Source organism: Lissotriton vulgaris, chromosome 5, assembly GCF_964263255.1.
Source record: "Lissotriton vulgaris chromosome 5, aLisVul1.2, whole genome shotgun sequence".
Classification (NCBI taxonomy): domain Eukaryota; kingdom Metazoa; phylum Chordata; class Amphibia; order Caudata; family Salamandridae; genus Lissotriton; species Lissotriton vulgaris.
The window spans coordinates 1,885,193,295-1,885,211,568 of NC_141693.1; the positions used below are offsets into that span (position 1 = coordinate 1,885,193,295).

Here is an 18,274-nt window from a genome sequence, read left to right on the forward strand (position 1 = left end):
TCAGCAATCTTGCGGTGGAAGAACGAGGCGAGGGAGTCGCAGAGATCTTGTGAAGGGGTGATGTCGTTGTTGCCGGTGCTGGGGTTGGAGAACTCCTTGACGATGCTGAAGAGTTCCTTGCTGTTGTGGGCGTTGTTGTCCAGTCGATCCTTCAGTGACTTCTTCTTGGTGGTGCGGATGAGCTGGTGGTGCTTGCGGGTCGCGTGTTTGAGGGCGGCCATGTTGTCAGTGGTCCGGTCGAGGAGCCAGGCTTGCTCGAGGGTGCGGCTGGTCTTTTTGGAGTCCTTGAGTTCGTCGGTGAACCAGGGGGCTTTCTTGCTTCTGGGTTTGCTGGGAGGGTTCTTCAGTGGTGCGAGGTCGTCGGCGCAGGCTGTCAGCCACTGCGTGAAGTTGCGGGCTGCTTCGTTGGGGTCCGGTGTGCTGGCGCGTGGGTTCTGGCTGAGGGAGGTGGTGAGCTGGTCGGCGGTGATTTTGCTCCAGCTTCTGTGAGGAACCTGTTGCGGGTGGTGGTGGGTTGTGGTTTTTCTGAAGCTGAAGTGGACGCAGCTGTGGTCGGTCCAGTGAATTCCGGTGGAGTGGCTGAAGGCGATGTGCTTGCTGGATGAGAAGACGGGGTCAAGCGTGTGGCCGGGTTAGTGGGTGGGGGTGTTGACCAGTTGCTTGAGTCCGAGGTTTGTGAGGTTGTCCAGCAGGGCGGCGGTGTTGCGGTCCTTGTTGTTCTCCAGGTGGAAGTTGAGGTCCCCTTGGAGGATGTAGTCGGCGGAGGGAAGGGCGTGTGGGCTGATGAAGTCCGTTATGTCTTCGCTGAATTGTGTGCGTGGTCCCGGGGGTCTGTAGATGAGGGTGCCTCTGAGGGTCGTCTTTGGGTCGGTGTGGACCTGAAAGTGGAGGTGTTCGGTGGCGGCGAAGGTGTTGTTGGAGTCGGTCGTGATACAGCTGTTGAACCTAGTATAGATAAATCACACTAATCCTGACAGACATTAAACTCCCCATTTACATAACCATGGACCTTGATGACTTGAAATTGGTAGATGTCCGGCAAACAGCATATAGGAGAAAGGGGTTACACATTGTAATGTTTGGCCTCAAGCCCACATTGTGATGAAGGACGGACACAAACACTCTGCAGTGTGGTGTAATCACTGCCTGGGGCACGAGCGCCTGGCCTCTTTTTATTGGCATGGTCGCCTGACTGGTGTCGCCTGTGGTGGGTGGGTGTAAAGTGTGTATTACACCACTGGTGGAACACTAGAGCATGCCTAGCTAGACACTACATCCCCCCCCTCACCTTTAATGAAAAGAAAGAATAAAAGTCCAACCTGAAAGAAAAATAAACCAACAACGGATAGTACTAAATCAGTTTCTTCAAGCCATCAGCCAGGCAGTGCTGGAGCCTTGGACGGCATGGTCATGATGTTTTTGATGGCCTTGGCAAAGTGTTTTAGGCCGACCTGGTCGAGCAGTGTCGAAATCCATGTATGAAAGTCCAGCATCAGTGTATTGAGAGCTGCGGTGAGGTCCACTCTGGAAGATCTCTGTATGTGAATCCTTTGCCTGGAGGCGGCGTGGTTGATGGTCTTCCTTGCTTCTGACTGCCGAGCTACTTCCGGTTTGCCTCTCTCACTCAGACTCTTCTCCCATTGGAGTCTCCTGGAGAGTCTTCCCGCTGGGCTGCCATGGAACCGTGTGGACCGTGAGTGTGCTCTACTTCTGTATGCTGCGTCTTGACAGTGGCACACAGACTGGTCCTGGGTGGCTCGCCTCGTGGAACTCCGGTGATTGCTCTTCAGTTGGGCAGCAGGTTGGGCAGCAGGCGGCGAACTGATCTTGTGGAGCAAGGACTGGAAGGGCTTCGCAGTTTGCCTTTATCTTGCTGAGGTTGTCCGTCACCCGTGGCATCTGCGGTGAGATGCAGGGATGTCATCTGACTCAGACTGCCAATGCTTGGGACTGTCTAGTTGCGCGGGCAAGCATTGGAGAGATATTCGCTTTGCGCTGGTTGCGGCTTGCGTTTGGTTCTTCTCCGTGGTTTGTCTCCCGGGACGTCAGTCTGGCGGGTGGCTGTCTGGTGTCTTGGGGTGCGCTCATATTGTGGTGATATGAACCCTCTGCCATGTAACTCTGTTCCTTTTCTCCTGCACGCCTTTGATGGTTATCTGCCCTGTGGCGCTGAGTCGCTGTTCCTTCTCCCTTTGTGGAGTGGCGTTATGCCACTCTTTTCTCCTCCATTCGATCAGGATCTCACTTGGAGGTGACATCCTGCCACACGTCTCATGTTGACGTCACATGGACACCTCACTGGCTGCGTCGTCGTCCAGACGGTCTCACCTTTCCTGTGGACCTGTTCCAGGTCTGTCCTGTCAGTAGGACTTGTACTTCCTCTTGGGAACTTTTCTTGGCACCATCTCTCTGAGAAGGTCTTGCTCTTCTGCCTTTTTTGGGGTCTTCTTCAATTCTGCCCTCTCTGGGGTCTTCTTCGATTCTGCCCTCTTTGGGGTCTTCTTCGATTCTGCCCTCTTCGGGCGTCCGTGCTTCTGGTGGTCTAACTGGCCACTTCTTCGACCTCTTTCTGGTTGCCTCTGCTTGGGGCGCTTCCAATTTGCGCTCTTCGTTTTCTTCACTGGGTGCACTTGCTGCACATTCTGTTCCTGTGCTGTTTCTCACCTGCTTGGTGCTGTGCTCTCCTTTCCGACGTCTACACGCGGCTCTGACTCTCCTTTCGTAGTCTCGGCCTGGCGGTATTGGCTGTGTGGTGGCAATGGGTTGTAATATTTTCCTCCACATTTTCTGCATTGCTTGCGTGATGCCTGCAACTCTCAGCACTCTTTTTGTCATCTGGTGGAGAGGTGTGAGTGCCTCACCACTGGCACTGGTTTCAGGCTGTGACAGACAGTCCTTTACTTCCAGGCATATGCTTTCAGTCTTTACCTTCAGTGAGCGTGTTACCCAGCAACAGCCACTAGATGGCACTTTATAGAGCAATGGATAAGAACACTCCGATCTCAGCTCACATATACAAAGAAATGGATGGAGTACTGACAGAGACTGACTGGAGTTTGATCTAAAGAGTATGATTTTACACTTTGAGGCTTTGTATGGGAAACTGTTCCAAGCCCCTCTGAGGATCACTTCCTTATTTTGCTATTTGGAAGTGATGGAGTGCGATGGTGTTTTGAAATTTGTAGGGGTGCATCATATTCACGGATAGTCCACACTGGCATATGTACTCTTATGTTGTATTAACAAATGACTATTAGAAGGTGTTCAGTAATAACGTGTGAAAGTAAATGGTAGGAAAAAGTGTTGTGTCATGTAAATAGACAACGTAGCATTCATGCTATAATGTTTTAATTCATAGTATTCAATGTCATCTGCGTAACGAATTTGCTTACATGTGATGTGCATGATCTAAACGTGCACCATATTGAAGTTGCGCATAAACGTGACTTATTTGCATTTAACATGTAGAATTTTGTAAGTGGCTTGCAGTTAAATCAAATTCGAGGTGCTTCTGCAATGTAACGAGGTATATAGTCCCAAATGAAATGTTCACTTATGTGTGTATTCGAAAGGCCTATGTATTTCACTCTTATGTTGGCCGATTTCTTTAGGCCTGAATTATATTTTCCCTGAGGGCTCTGAGCTGGACTGTTAGAAATTTCATATGCATGTTGAATCTGTTCTGTTCTCACGTTTCTGTTGCAGGTGGAGAAAGTAGTCTTTGTTAGTTAAAATGACGTCTTTTGTTTAAGAGAGTTAGGTTTGGGAGGATGCAATACATTTTGGTGAAGAGAGCTGATAATTGGGAGCCGGTGTTCCTTCTCACTGAGGGAGGCTTGGGAATCAAGGTCATCGAGCCAGGAGCTGGGAGCACAGACACTGTGTGGAAAATCACCTAAGGGAAATCTCCAGCGAGATGAGGTGATCTGTGGGCGTATTCTATGTTTTTGTGTTTTGTATTTGGGATAGTGTCCCGGGATGGAGTCAGGAGAAGGTATGAGAAGATCTAAGGCGAGGGAAGGAGCATCTTAGAACAAGCTCTGTAGTTTCGGCTACTTGGCCCATAAAACATGAGGGTACTTCTTAGGAAGTCTTCACGCGCTGACACCTTTATCCTGATCTTGTCTGGGAAATGCTAAGTAGGGATGTCACTATAGTGGTAGTGTAGGGACAGACTAGTGCTTTTTATTCATACCCCGCAGATGAAGACTGAACTTGAAATGGGGCTAATAATTGCCTGCGTTCTGCTTCAGGAGATTGTCATTCTGTTTTTCTACAACCACCTTATGAGGTGCTTGTACGTCCAGTTGTTTTTGGCTTTACAATAAATGTAAATGTAAATGTGGGATTCTTGTAAAGCGCACTGTTACTCTACCCGAGTGTCCTGGCGCTGTAGACCGCTGGGGAACCCGTCCTGGTTTTCCCTGTGAGATGGTCCCTTTCTGGGTATCTCCAGGGTGAAACCAGGCATCCCCGGCGTGTGTGGTGGGCCGTTGTAGAGATGAGGCAAGCTTAATGCCCAGAGTTACCGAGTGTGTTCCCTGGTTAGAGTAGGCACTGAGGCGAAAATTATCGAGTCTGTTGACCCCTGGTCCACGACCCTGCCGCGTTGGGAATTGAACCCTGGTCCCAGGCCGTTCTCTGCTTACAGGTCTGCCGCCTCTAACCAGTGAGCCACACCTCTCCACTGGTAAACCCCACTAATTTAAAGACCAGAGTCTGTGGTTCTTCAGTCCTAGTTTTACAAGTTAGGATCTTATTAATATGAAGTGGTTCTCTTCTTTATGCTTCTCAGTAGCAATAAAGGTCAGTCGGCCGTGAGTTCCTCAGTAATTTTGTAGAGAGGAACTCTGCCTCTTTCAAAAGTGACAAAATACAGTGTTGGGTTCGAACGCAAGATGTTGAACATTGAATTGTCTTGATCTATTTGACACTGCTTGTAACTGTATATTATTGTGTGTGCATAAGAAAATGTTTACATATGGTTGTTTTTTTTGGTTTTTTAAAAAGAGCTAGACTCAAGGAAAGGGGAATGGGGAGACTTGATATCTCCACTCTGCCTTGTCACACAGCTGGGCACTGTCTTCATCTGGGGTAGCATTGCTATCTAAAGAGAACAGTAAGTCTTGCATGATTTTTTTTAATAATGCAAATTATCTCAACTACCACAGTTGGAACCCAGAATCAATTCTCTGTTTTTCCTGCGGCCAACCCTGAACAGGGTCTAAAAACCTTTTAACAGAGGCCTTTAAGAATGGATCTAGCTAAAGCATTTAATAATTGAAGGAGCTGTATGAGACTCTTGAGGGATCCCTGTTCCTTCCCAGACACCAGCAATGCCAGTTTGTGTAGAATGAAGTTAGGAGATGAAGACAGAGACACTAGTCTATGGTAGCATAACATCTAGCTAAAACAGGGCTGTAAACATACATGTTCACATGTCAATGTTACCATCCTGTTTACAAAGCAGTGCAATCATCCTGACCATAGTCCTCAACCAAGGTTTAATTCAACAACAAAAGGATAGCTGGTAGCTATATTACCATAACCAGGGTCCAGGATTCATGATATGGTTGGCTCCTGCTCTAATCTGCATCCATTCATCTGCAAGCCCTGAGGTTTGAGGGTCAGAAGATGTTTGTTTTAGAATAGTTTTGACATTTCGTTATTGTTTCAGCATAGAAAAACAAATTTGAAACTGTCTAGTTATATTTTTTCAAATCTAATTTCTTAGACATAATTCACCCCAATGGAATTGCGTTAAGCAGGGAATGGATAAAAAGGCAAGCTGGAGTGTAGCATAATGAATTCAAGGATACACAATGCATAGGATCTGAAGAAAATAGAAAATTCAAGGTTAAGTTCTTAGAGTAGTGAGACAGTGCTTGGGTCAAAAGAGTTTAGGCCACTGTCAGCTATGTGAGGTTGTTGACTGAAGAGAGGAGGTGTCTGGGCTGCAGCAGAAGGGGCAGCTCATACAGCTGTTGTGATCTTGGCCTGGCAGTGACTGTGACAACATAGGATCTCTACAGCAGCACCATTCAGGCGCAGAGAGTGCATTGAAGCAGAGAGGATGTAGGACAAGCACAACTTCACACGTCACTGAGAGCAGCCAGCGGCCTAGAACTGAGAGACTAGACATTCACTCCTGCTTTTTCCCACAATCCAGAACTTGTGTTCATAATCTTCCCCAACAGGTGTGTGTTCTCTAAGAGTGCCACCTATCAGGGTTGTACCATCACACCTTGTTATGTTTTATTATTATTATTATTATTATTATTATTATTATTATTATTATTATTATTATTATTATTATTATTATCTGTTTGTTCTGTGACCTGGTGGTTATTGCCCTGTGCGCCATCTTCCCTTGTGTTCTTTCATGGTAACCTACTGAGGTGTTATTGGCATTATGACATAGAGATTATCGCAGTTGACCTATATTGGTTACTTTTATGTCTAAAGTGGCATTTAAGGGTAATGGTACTGACCACTGCAGCATCAACAATAGGTAGTGTAGTATGGAGCCAGGCTCGTCTAAGATTCAACAGCTGATTACCATGAAAGCACTGACCATGTCTGTTGCAGGGTTCCATGTAGGGCCACATGAAGCGGCACTGAAGGATTTTAGAGATCTCATGCATTTATGGCCATTACCCATGCCTGCTCTTGTGTCCAGAGAAAGAGGTCCCTTTATCTAAACTAATCTTATCTTCTGGAAGGACCATTTATCTCTTATGTTATAATAGTGTATTTTAGTAGTGTTCTAGAGTCAGTCAGTCTATGGTTCTAGAGTCAGTCAGTCACACAGCTTTATTCTATCTTTTGTAAATAGACCATAAAAGCACAACAGCTCATATAAAAAAATTCAAGTTATTTAATACATATTTACATTGGTTAAAATAAGTATAAAACAAGTGTGCTGTGATCAGAAATAGGACCTTTAAAATCATTTGTATGAAATAACACACTACTATCAAAAAGTTGTCCCAACTTTTTCCTCTTCTTAAAACAGGCCCATAGGAATGAAGCAACTTAGAAACATACAAATGGGTCTGATAAAGCCTTTAGAAAATACATGGCGACCCGGCATTGCCTAAATTTATGGTGCCTAAGGATTGGAAGTATAAATATTTTCCTTTCCTCAAAGTAGTTTTTACAAAATAGTATAATATGCAGGTCTGACTGGACAGCATGGTTGTTACAGGGGCAGGGAGCGAGATCTGCTAATCTATATTTATTTTGTGGGTAGCCCAAGAGTATCGGGATCATATTCATTCTGAAGCATAATAATATGAATCTGTGCTGCAAATTGTTTATGCGAGATAAATCATGAAAACCCTCTCCTGATAATGGTGGAACCAGGTCATATGCAATAGAAGACTGATTGATCCGTTTTTTTCACTACGGGCTTGTTCTGCTCTTTGGGAATATAGATCCATTAGCCATTTCTTCTTGACTTCTTTGCAAGTGTCTGGGTCCTGAAAAGATTTGACCTCCCTATGGCTTTCAGTACTAATGGGGGTGGGGTCGCACACTACTCACACACCGGCGGTGTCGCCCCTAAGGACTCTGGTTAATGTAGTGACGTGTTTGCGATGCATCATCTTTCGATCTTCTGCTATCTTCGCTGTCTTCGCCATCCCTGGACATGTGTTTTGGGGTATCACCCCTCGTCAGCAGGGATAGGCCGTGTTCTGGGGTTGCCAATGGCTGCCAAATATCTGCCAGGTTTAGTACCACTCAGGCGCGTAGGTGCGGGATCCCAGGCTCGTCAGCCAACTGCTCAAGGGAGCTTTAACGTTACAAATGGGGGTGGGGTCGCACACTACTCACACACCGGCGGTGTCGCCCCTAAGGACTCTGGTTAATGTAGTGACGTGTTCGTGATGCATCATCTTTCGATCTTCTGCTATCTTCGCTGTCTTCGCCATCCCTGGACACGTGTTTCGGGGTATCACCCCTCGTCAGCAGGGATAGGCCGTGTTCTGGGGTTGCCGATGGCTGCCAAATATCTGCCAGGTTTACTACCACTCAGGCGCGTAGGTGCGGGATCCCAGGCTCGTCAGCCAACTGCTCAAGCTTTATTCGATCTTTTGTAAATAGACAATAAAAGCACAATAGCTCATATAAAATAATTTCAAGTTATTTAATACATATTTACATTGGTTAAAATAAGTATTAAACAAGTGTGCTGTGATCAGAAATAGAACCTTTAAAATCATTTGTATGAAATTACACACTACTATCAAAAAGTGGTCCCACCTTTTTCCTCTTCTTAAAACAGGCCCATAGGAATGAAGCAACTTAGAAACATACAAATGGGTCTGGTAAAGCCTTTAGAAAATACATGGCGACCCGGCATTGCCTAAATTTATGGTGCCTAAGGATTGGAAGTATAAATATTTTCCTTTCCTCAAAGTAGTTTTTACAAAATAGTATAATATGCAGGTCCGACTGGACAGCATGGTTGTTGCAGGGTCAGGGAGCGACATCTGCTAATCTATATTTATTTTGTGGGTAGCCCAAGAGTATCGGGATCATATTCAGTCTGAAGCATAATAATATGAATCTGTGCTGCAAATTGTTTATGCAAGATAAATCATGAAAACCCTCTCCTGATAATGGTGGAACCAGGTCATATGCAATAGAAGACTGATTGATCCGTTTTTTTCACTACGGGCTTGTTCTGCTCTTTGGGAATATAGATCCATTAACCATTTCTTCTTGACTTCTTTGCAAGTGTCGGGGTCCTGAAAAAGTTTTGACATCCCTATGGCTTTCAGTACTGTTTCTACATAATTTAGCCACCTGATCCTTTTGTAATGATCTCGATTACAGCATTCTCTTATAATGGTTTGTGTCAGGTTGACTGTTCTAGAGTCTTTTTAATGCATTCATAGGTTAATCAAGTAAATCTGTGCTTGATGCTTTATCTGCCGATGTCAGTAGAAAATGTGCGTGTTCATTATCAACACATTTATTTTGATTTGTATATAGTTATTTGTAATTACTGAGTTTGTGAAGAATGTTTCTAAATATAAATATCAACTTTTGTATTTTTCTATGTTAATCTCTTCATGTTTCTCTCCCCAGGATGTAAAGACCGTGTTGAGCAGGTAAGATTCTCTTCTTTATTAGCTCGTCACACAAAACCGTATTGAGGAGACATCATAGTTACTTTTATCAAACTACACTCTTACATGTGTATAAAGCAGTATTTTGATGTATATTGGAACAGTGTGGCTGACTGTGCTGAATAGTTGCTTCTGAACAATGTTTTCTTAAGGTCACCGGCTTTGCAGACTCTAGCTTCCATCCTTCTGACACTGGTAAATGGAGTACTGTTGTAATGTGTGTGTTGCAGTTGTATTTTTTACAGCATATAGAAGCAGTAAAATTGTGGTATAATGTGCTATACTAAAAAACGTTTTATTTGTTATGAGTCCCTTTTTTAAATATACTAATTATTTATAGTTTTACTTACAGAGCATGTTTACATTATTTACTTGTATGACAGTAAATAATAATATTTAAACCATTAACATATTTGTGTTATAGGGTACAATTGAAAATGTGTGTTCCTCACTGTGTATGGTCCTTGTCCCATTCTAATCTTAGAGCTGCATCTCATTTCTTTATTTGATAGTTTAGATTTCCAGTCAAGTACTTCCCTTTGGGAAATCCCGTCATTTATTTTTCAGTCTAGGTTCACTCCGTGTCTGATCCTTTGCACTCAGAGGTCCTTTACTCCTTATTGTTTCCCACAATAGTGGTCCCAGTTCGATCGATTGGTCTGAGAAGTCTCTCATTCCTTAGGTGTCTCGCGGTGTTCAATCAGCTGCTTTTTTGTTCAAAACCCCATGTTCTATTTCTCATTTATTCCACGGTGGAAGCAGCCTGCCCACTCCCTACCTGTTTACAATTTGTTATATCCCCACATTCATCTGACAGAATTCAAATTCCTTAACTATACCTTGCTTCTGAGCAGATGAGAATTTGATGCCATCCCCACTTATCTCTTTTCAAGGTATGAAACTATCAAAGCTCAGCAAATGGCTTATGATACCATCATGGAGAAAGAAAATGAGACAGATCAGGTGAAGGAAGTGGACCTGCAGATGAAGATAATCGAATCATTGGGTGAGAAAACACAAAGTTGTCATTAATACGACCATACAAAATGTCTAGTAAATTGTGAAGGTCTATATTTATAAGATCACCAAAATATTCAGTTACTCAAATCCCAACCTATTAAAGAGTTTTAAGGCATCAAAGCTGATAATAAAATTAGTGCAGTAATAACACTCAACTTCATGCTACCGACATCCACCTTTGAAGTCCTGTGAAATAACTGTACACTTATTCATCCAGTGTTATGGTCCGCAGAGAATCAACCTCCTAAGGATAATACTCTGAGTGGTCCCGCTGTGATTTGATCATTGACATGTTAAGAACAGATAATTCCGTAACTGACTTTATTCTGTTTAGTTCATGTGAAGCTATAATAAAAAAAAAATGTGAGTCATACACGAGACCCAAAATTCTGCTTCTACTAAGTGGTAAATGACTTCAGCTTTAATAAATAATCTGAATATTGTACTGAATCGCTCAGATATTCTTAGGATGTGTTTTAGAGGAGGAAGGAATTGAGATATTTGTCAAAAATTGGCTGATGTGAATGAATGAATGAATGAAATGTGATTTGTAACCGCGCAACTTAGCCCAATGGGCGTCAAGGCGCCTAGCTCAATATCTAGCTGAGTCAGCAGGTGACAGGAACTTACTGGTAGGCTTTAATGAAACACCAAGTTTTAAGGGCTTTCCTAAAGAGATCCAGTGAGGGCTGAGATTTGATCTCCAAAGGAAGTGTGTTCCATAATTGGGGTGCTAAGATGGAGAATGCCCTACTCCCCCATCTAACCTTCCTAGAACGAGGGACTACCAGTTGATTCAGCTCTAGAGAGCGAAGACATCTGCTGGGTACATAGCGAGTAAGCAGAGACCCAAGAGCATCAGAAGGGCCTGCCATGAGGGCACTGTAAGTAAGGCAAAGGAGTTTAAAGGACACCCTAAAGGAGATAGGGAGCCAATGGAGGCTCTTCCTTGCCATAGTAGCAGATGCAAGCCATGGAAGGGCCAGCACAAATCGCGCAGCAGCGTTCTGCACCACTTGTAAACGCTGCAGAAGACACTTGTTGGCCCCAGCGTAAAGAGAATTACAATAATCCAACCTGTAGCCAACAAGAGCAGTCACGATCTGCTTACGTGCCTGGGGGGAAAGGTAGTGAAGGATTCTTTTAAGGGTCCTGATAACACCCCAACAGGTGGCAACTGTCCTGTTTACCTGAAACTCCATAGAGAGCGAGGTTTCGAAGATGACGCCGAGATTCCTGGCAGATTGGGTGGGAGTGGGGCAGGTGCCAAGAGATGAGAGCCACCACTCACTCGACCACACTTCCTGGTCCTTACCAAAGACCAGGACCTCTGTTTTGTCGCCGTTCAACTTTAGGGAGTTAAGAATCATCCACTCTGCAACAAGCTGCATGCAGGACCTAAAGTTGGACGCGGATGTACTCACAGAGTGAGCCAGGGACACCATGATCTGCGTATCGTCGGCGTACGACACCACCTCCATCCCGTGTGATCTTACTAATCTCGCGAGGGGGGCCACGTAGATATTAAACAGGGTCGGGCTCAAGGCCGACCCCTGTGGCACCCCACATAGCAAAGATTTAGCAGGGGAGAGGAAATCTCCGAGCATCACTCGCTGTTCTCTATGCTGTAAAAAAGAGTTCAGGAGACTCAGGGCTGGCCCTGTTACCCCTGCCTCCCTTAACCGAGATGTTAAAGTTGAGGGAGACAGGGTGTCAAACGCCGCCGTAAGGTCCAACAGCACTAACACAGTAGTTTGGCCAAGATCTACTTTTCGGCGAATGTTATCTACCACCTTAGTCAAAGCAGACTCCGTGCTGTGGAACTTCCTAAAGCCATGTTGGGACCCGTCCAAGAACCCAGAGGAGTCTAGGAAGATGGATAAGTGAGAGTTCATGTGAGCTTCCAACATCTTTGCAGGGGCTGGCAGAAGGGATATTGGTCTGACATTTTTAAGAAGGCCAGGGTCCAATGAGGGCTTTTTAACCCCTTCGCTGCTGGCCCGTTTCCGCCGCTGTGCGGTAAACAAACGAACAGGGGCGGGCCATGACGAACCCCAGCCGTCATCAGCACACGAGCACCGTAGTGCATGACGGCTGGGGTTCGTCATCAGCATACAAGGGGTTAAGAAGAGGCTTTACTATCGCCTTCTTCTAGACCATAGGAAAGGTGCCCTGTTCCATAGCCCCATTCATTATCTCCAACAGGGGGGGTAAAATGATATTCCTACACTCCTTGAGTACTTTCCGAGGGACAGGGTCCAAAGGAGAAGCTGATTTAGTTCTATCGAGCAATCGATTAAGACCCTCCAGGGAAAGCGCTGGAAAGTGAGTAAGGGTGTGGGAAGGATCTCCAGTCCAAGATTCAAGATGCATAATTCCAGAGGAATCATTGTCATTCAGAGAATTCCTCTGGGATTGTAAGGCAATATAGATATCATCTATTTTTTTATAGAAGGAAGTCCGAGATATTGTTGCACAACTCTGGTGAACCTACCACGGGGTCCGGTGCCTGAAGAGAGCAGAGGGAGTCCACGATCTTAAAAAGCTCTTTAGATGAAGTAAGAGAGCTAGTCAGGTTGGTAAAATATTCCTGTTTCTCCTTAATAACTCTGCTTTTATATTCTCGCAACTGGCACTGTATACCTCCCGTTCTGTAGGATCCCAAGATTTGCGCCAGCTTCTCTCTTTCCTTCTATATTTTTCCGAGAGGTCCCATCTCGTCCTTTCTCTCGGTTAGCCACCTCAATTAAAGGTCCGGGGAATATGGTTTTCTTGATGGTAGGGAAAACCCCGTAGCAGGCCCAATACCATCCTATTTTCAGGGGTTCCCCCGACAACATTACCTCCAGTGTTTTTCTTGTCCAAGACTATCATGTCAATCACAGGTGTCCACACAAACTCTGAAAAAACTCCCAGTGTGTGGTTGACATTATTCTTTTTATACCGTAAAGCAGGAGCCTGTTTGGGGGTTTGACAGCCAAAGGGGTGCAAAGTCTGAATCCGGAATGGAATGGAATAAATTGTAGATCCTCAGGGGAATGAAGCAATGTCCGGGTGAACCGCAAAGCACTGGCGCTTCCATTCCTTAGCACTAATCCAGTGCCTACGACCTCCTCCTCGTGAGGCCCAGTCTTTCTCCGGATTTCACTGCGCGTTTGGTGCCTTCAATCCTTGGCAATATTCTAGTGCCCACGACATCTCCCTTGTGAGACTCTGCTATAATCATTCTACCTGCCCGACTTCTCCATTGGCAGAATTATTTGAGCCTAGTCCGATTCCTCCTTATCCTGAGGTCCCCATGATTACGTGCCCCGCCGTATTGAACTCTTGTCCCCGGCATGGGCCATGCACTCTTATAAATACTGTAACCTGGCCCTGATGATGACCTGAAATTAGAACAGGTCGAAACGCCGTCGATCCTTCAGCGCAATCCTTGGCGCCACCCTCATGGTTCCCTCAAAATTAATTGTACTCCTAAATGTATTTATGTATGGGAGCCACTAAGAGTTCAATATATAAATGTATATATTAATGTTCTTTTCTGCACCGTCTTTCACTGTATATAACCCTTCTATTGTCACTTGTGCCGTTAACTTTATGTTTCACGAGTACTGTTGTGCACAGTTTTATACAGGTTACATGGCATTTAATGTAACTGAGTGCTGCTATTTTGCTTTTGGCTAAATACACGACAAATTTTGCATTCATTGGCCGTAAAGAGTTTTTCTGTCTCCCTGTTTCCCTTCCCTTGCAACTTTTATGAGCATGCTGCTTTGAAAGTGAAATTGTCCTACTAAATAATACCTGTTGAGACAGTGTTGTGTCCTACATTGACATTAGTATCAGCAGAAGATTCATATTTTATTTTGCTCTGATTCAGATCCGTATGAAAAGGCACCCAATATCCCAGAGGAAACTGATGATAAAGTGATAGGGGGACAGATCACTTTTCCTTCATACTGATGATGCATTGTAGTTGGACGTACAAAATGCCAGTGGGCCGTACACATCTTCTGACATTGAAAGGGAGCTAGACTCGCCATCTGAGCCACCAACAGCAGAAGGTGCTTTGTTTTCAGTGGTAGTTTGGAGGGCATCTTAGATACTAGAATTATATTCGCTCACCATAGAGATGAAAACAGATGCATTGAATGAGATTCTTCAACCAACGACTCAGACTTTCTATCATAGAGCCTGATTGTTCAGGCTCTGACAAGCAAGGTATATTTGAATTTCTTTTTTACTCGTTCTCCAGATAGGAAAACGAAATTGACTGATGCTTTTAGAAAGCAGATGCTTTCTTCAGCTAGTCTAGCTTGCAGTTTGCCTTTTGGGTAGATACAACCACTCTTTTTGTGATATGGTCAGAGACATCTTGTCTGCTATCCGAGAAGACCTCAGGTCCTCGGTATCCCAAACTATACATGATGGTCACAATGCAGACAAGTATGTGCTCCGAACTGTCCTTGTTACTACAGACTGCATGACAGAGCTATTGGCACCAGTGTCGTGCTCAGAAGCCATGCCTGTATGAGATCAACTGGTTTTCTAGAGATGTGCAAGTGGACATGCCCTTCGATTGCTCCATTCTGTTTGGAGAAAAGGCTCATTTTGAGGAGGCAGAGGACACCTTAGAGGACTTACCTGCAGTTTCCTTAGGCCCATCTCCCACATCATCCTATTTTTGACTTAATAACCTAAAAGGAAAAAGAAAAGGCTAAAAGGAAAGAATGGCAAACCAGAGAGAGAGGAAAGAAAGACACAAAGAAAAGATTTCTGTTTCTTCTCCAGGATTGGACCCCAAAAGAGGAAGCTCGGGAGGAATTAGTCGAGGACAGAGAGGATGACTCAAGAGTACACGAGGAGGCCAGATGCTTGCAGGCAGAGACAAGGTAGAGGATATGCAGACAGCCACAAGCCCTCTCAATCGCACAGAGTACCAGAGAGAGGTGCCTGGCTCCCGCCACGCTGTAGGAAGGGTGTGGTTAACACAGGTTGTCCACTGCTCGCGCAAGTTGGCGACTCAGGTAAAAACTAGGGGATTGAAAGATTCGGTGGCGACATCACAGGACAGTCTCTAGACACGATTGACACTAAAAAAGAAAAACTTTTGATCTGGCTATTTCTCTTTAATAAGAAGAAATGTACTTGTTCAGAATTCCCTTGTTTAAGCCAGAGTCATTTAGAACCACGTTTTTACTCTCTGTCTGGAGGATTGTAAGGGAAGACGAGAGCTAGCTCTTTTTTTTGCATATGTTTGTGTTTTTTTCTCTTAAGTTTTACAATTAACTAATCTATCAAGGTTAGACGAAAACAGAAAAGGCAAAGCGACAATAGGAAAAGGAGAAAGGGTGAAGGAACCCATGCTGACCTAGTCACCTCTTATCTTTCCGAGGGTCTCTGGCACACCCGGTCTTGCCCTGATGAAGAGAAGGTTAGTAGTCAGTACTTTGGAAAACAAAAACAATAAACCGAAAGTAGAAAAGTCAGACTGTGTGAACTCTGAACCAGACTAAAAAACAAAGAGCAAGCAAACTAAACAAGCATTTACAATGCAATGGTCTTGGCATTATTAAAGGTAGAGCTATTGCTCATGACATTTTTTTTTTAATCATAAATAAATGGCATTGTCATTTACAATGTCAATTAGCTTAATCGTTAAATAAATGGCATTGTCCTTTACAATGCCAATAGCTTAATCGCTCGCAAATGCATGACCTATTGCATTTACACCCACACAGAGCCACACACACAAAGCCACTCACACACATACAGAGCCACCCACACAGAGCCACCCACACAGTCATTCACATAGAGCCACCTACACAGAGCCACTCTCACACACAGAGCCACCCACACATAAAGCCACCTACAAAAAAAGCTATCCACACAGAGCTACACACACACACACACACACACACACACACACACACACACACACACACACAGAGCTACACACACACAGAGCCACACACAGAGCTACACACAGAGCTAAACACACAGAGCTACACACACAGAGCTACACACACAGAGCCCCACACACACAGAGCGCTACACACACAGAGCGCTACACACACACACACAGAGTGCCACACACACACAGCGCCACACACACACAGAGCACCACACACACACACACAGAGCGCCACACACACACAGACAGAGCACCACACACACACAGACAGAGCACCACACACACACAGACAGAGCACCACACACACACACAGAGCGCCACACACACACACACAGAGCGCCACACACACACACACACACAGAGTGCCACACACACAGACAGAGCCACACACACACAGACAGAGCCACACACACACAGACAGAGCCACACACAGACAGAGCCACACACAGACCGAGCCACACACACACAGAGCGAGCCACACACACACACAGACAGAGCCACACACACACAGACAGAGCCACACACACACAGACAGAGCCACACACACACAGACAGAGCCACACACACACACACACAGACAGAGCCACACACACAGACAGAGCCACACACACAGAGCCACACACACACACAGAGCCACACACACACAGAGCCACACACACACACACACACAGAGCCACACACACACACAGACAGAGCCACACACAGACAGAGCCACACACAGACAGAGCCACACACACACACACACATCTTCTCACCTGCACAAAGGAAAGGACAAAAACGCACACAGGCTTCGATCAAACACCTTCCAGATTAACTGCCCAGACTGCAGCAGCACGCACAGCTTCAGACCCAGCACTTACCCAACAAATACACTTATGCCACAGAAGCAGCTCTGGCCGGTGAGACTAGCCAGCCACTAGGGTAAAAGCAGACAGAGCAGATGTTCTGAAGTGGCCCCTGCCCATAAGACAAGGAAGCCACCAATTTCCAGGACATGGGTCACCAAGACTAACTATTAGTCAGTCAAAGCTCTAGCCTGTAGAAGGGGCAATCCAAAAACCACTTGTAACCCAATCGTGTCCCCGTCCTCCCTCGCCCCAAAAGAATGTACAGTTAAATGAGATTCATAGGACACTTTGTAAGGCTGAAACAGGGCACATTAATTGTAATATGCAGACGTGGGTAGAAACCTAAGCTCGGAATCAGAAAGGGGGGCCATGAACACTGCAGGGGGGCTGAGGAGTTCAGCAGTCAATTATACTCTGCCTTGAAAATAGTACTGTGCCAAAATAGCCTCTTACCCAGAGTGACCAGTACATGTCGCAGCTCAGCGCCCATCACAGAGCCATTGGCTTCTTTGTCGAAGACCCTCAGCCCCTCCACAAAGTCGTAGTACGTTCCCTGGTCCTTGTTCTTCGCAATTGTCTGCAGCATGGGCAAGAACTCGTCAAAGCCAAGCATCTTGGTGTTAAGCTCTGGGGAGGAGAGAAGAGTTCAGAGGAGCAGTCACTGGCTGCGGCAGCGTGCCAGGCTGGCGAGTACACATTAACAGTGACAAACTTTAAGCAACGTGAGCATCCAAGTTCCCCAAAACCCCCCCACCACCTCCAGTCAGGTTTTTGTCCCATCCCAGACTGCCAATGAATATTACTGATATGATCCATCTAGCAACTGTGAACGAGGCAGAGATCTCCAATTCAATGCGTGAAAAGCCACCTAACAGATCAGATTACATAGAAACCCAGGACACTGCAAATTCCTCCCTAACTAAAGTGGGTCAGAGCCATTAAAACAAACCCACACAAGTAAAATCTGAACTCCAAAGGCATTCCAACCCAAAAAACAGTGACTGGGTTCTGAAAACACTCACCCTCTGATTTGGGGTTTCCCAGCACCTTAAGGACCTCTGCATTTGTGGGATCCTGGCCTAAAGCCCGCATGACGTCACCACACTGGCTGTACTGGATCCGGCCATCGCCGCTGCGGTCAAAGAGGAGGAAAGCATCCTTGTACTCTGTAGAGGAAAGCAAGCGGAAAGTCAACACGCCTCATGGGACTGCAGTTACAATGCGAGAATGAAAGGAGTATAGGGAGGGGGGTCGTTAGGCGCAGAAAGAACAAATCACCCTCGCTTGCATCACAAAAAAGACAACCACCCTTTAAAACTGAATGCCCGTACAGGCGTTCCAATTCGGAGACAACC

General features: G+C 45.4%; 2 protein-coding genes across 4 annotated transcripts in view; both read left to right on the forward strand.

Annotated features, from left to right (window-relative positions):
- The window catches only part of LOC147717624 (E3 ubiquitin-protein ligase TRIM39-like), a 686,221-nt gene that overhangs the window by 413,603 nt on the left and 254,344 nt on the right, over window positions 1-18,274 (forward strand). The window lies entirely within an intron of this gene.
- The window catches only part of LOC147717625 (E3 ubiquitin-protein ligase TRIM39-like), a 356,597-nt gene that overhangs the window by 83,979 nt on the left and 254,344 nt on the right, over window positions 1-18,274 (forward strand). For all 3 annotated transcript variants that reach the window (XM_086924411.1, XM_086924412.1, XM_086924414.1), the window contains exons 4-5: window positions 9,097-9,119; window positions 10,031-10,143. In XM_086924411.1, the coding sequence (XP_086780537.1) occupies window positions 9,097-9,119; window positions 10,031-10,143 (136 nt within the window). The remainder of the gene's footprint in view (window positions 1-9,096; window positions 9,120-10,030; window positions 10,144-18,274) is intronic.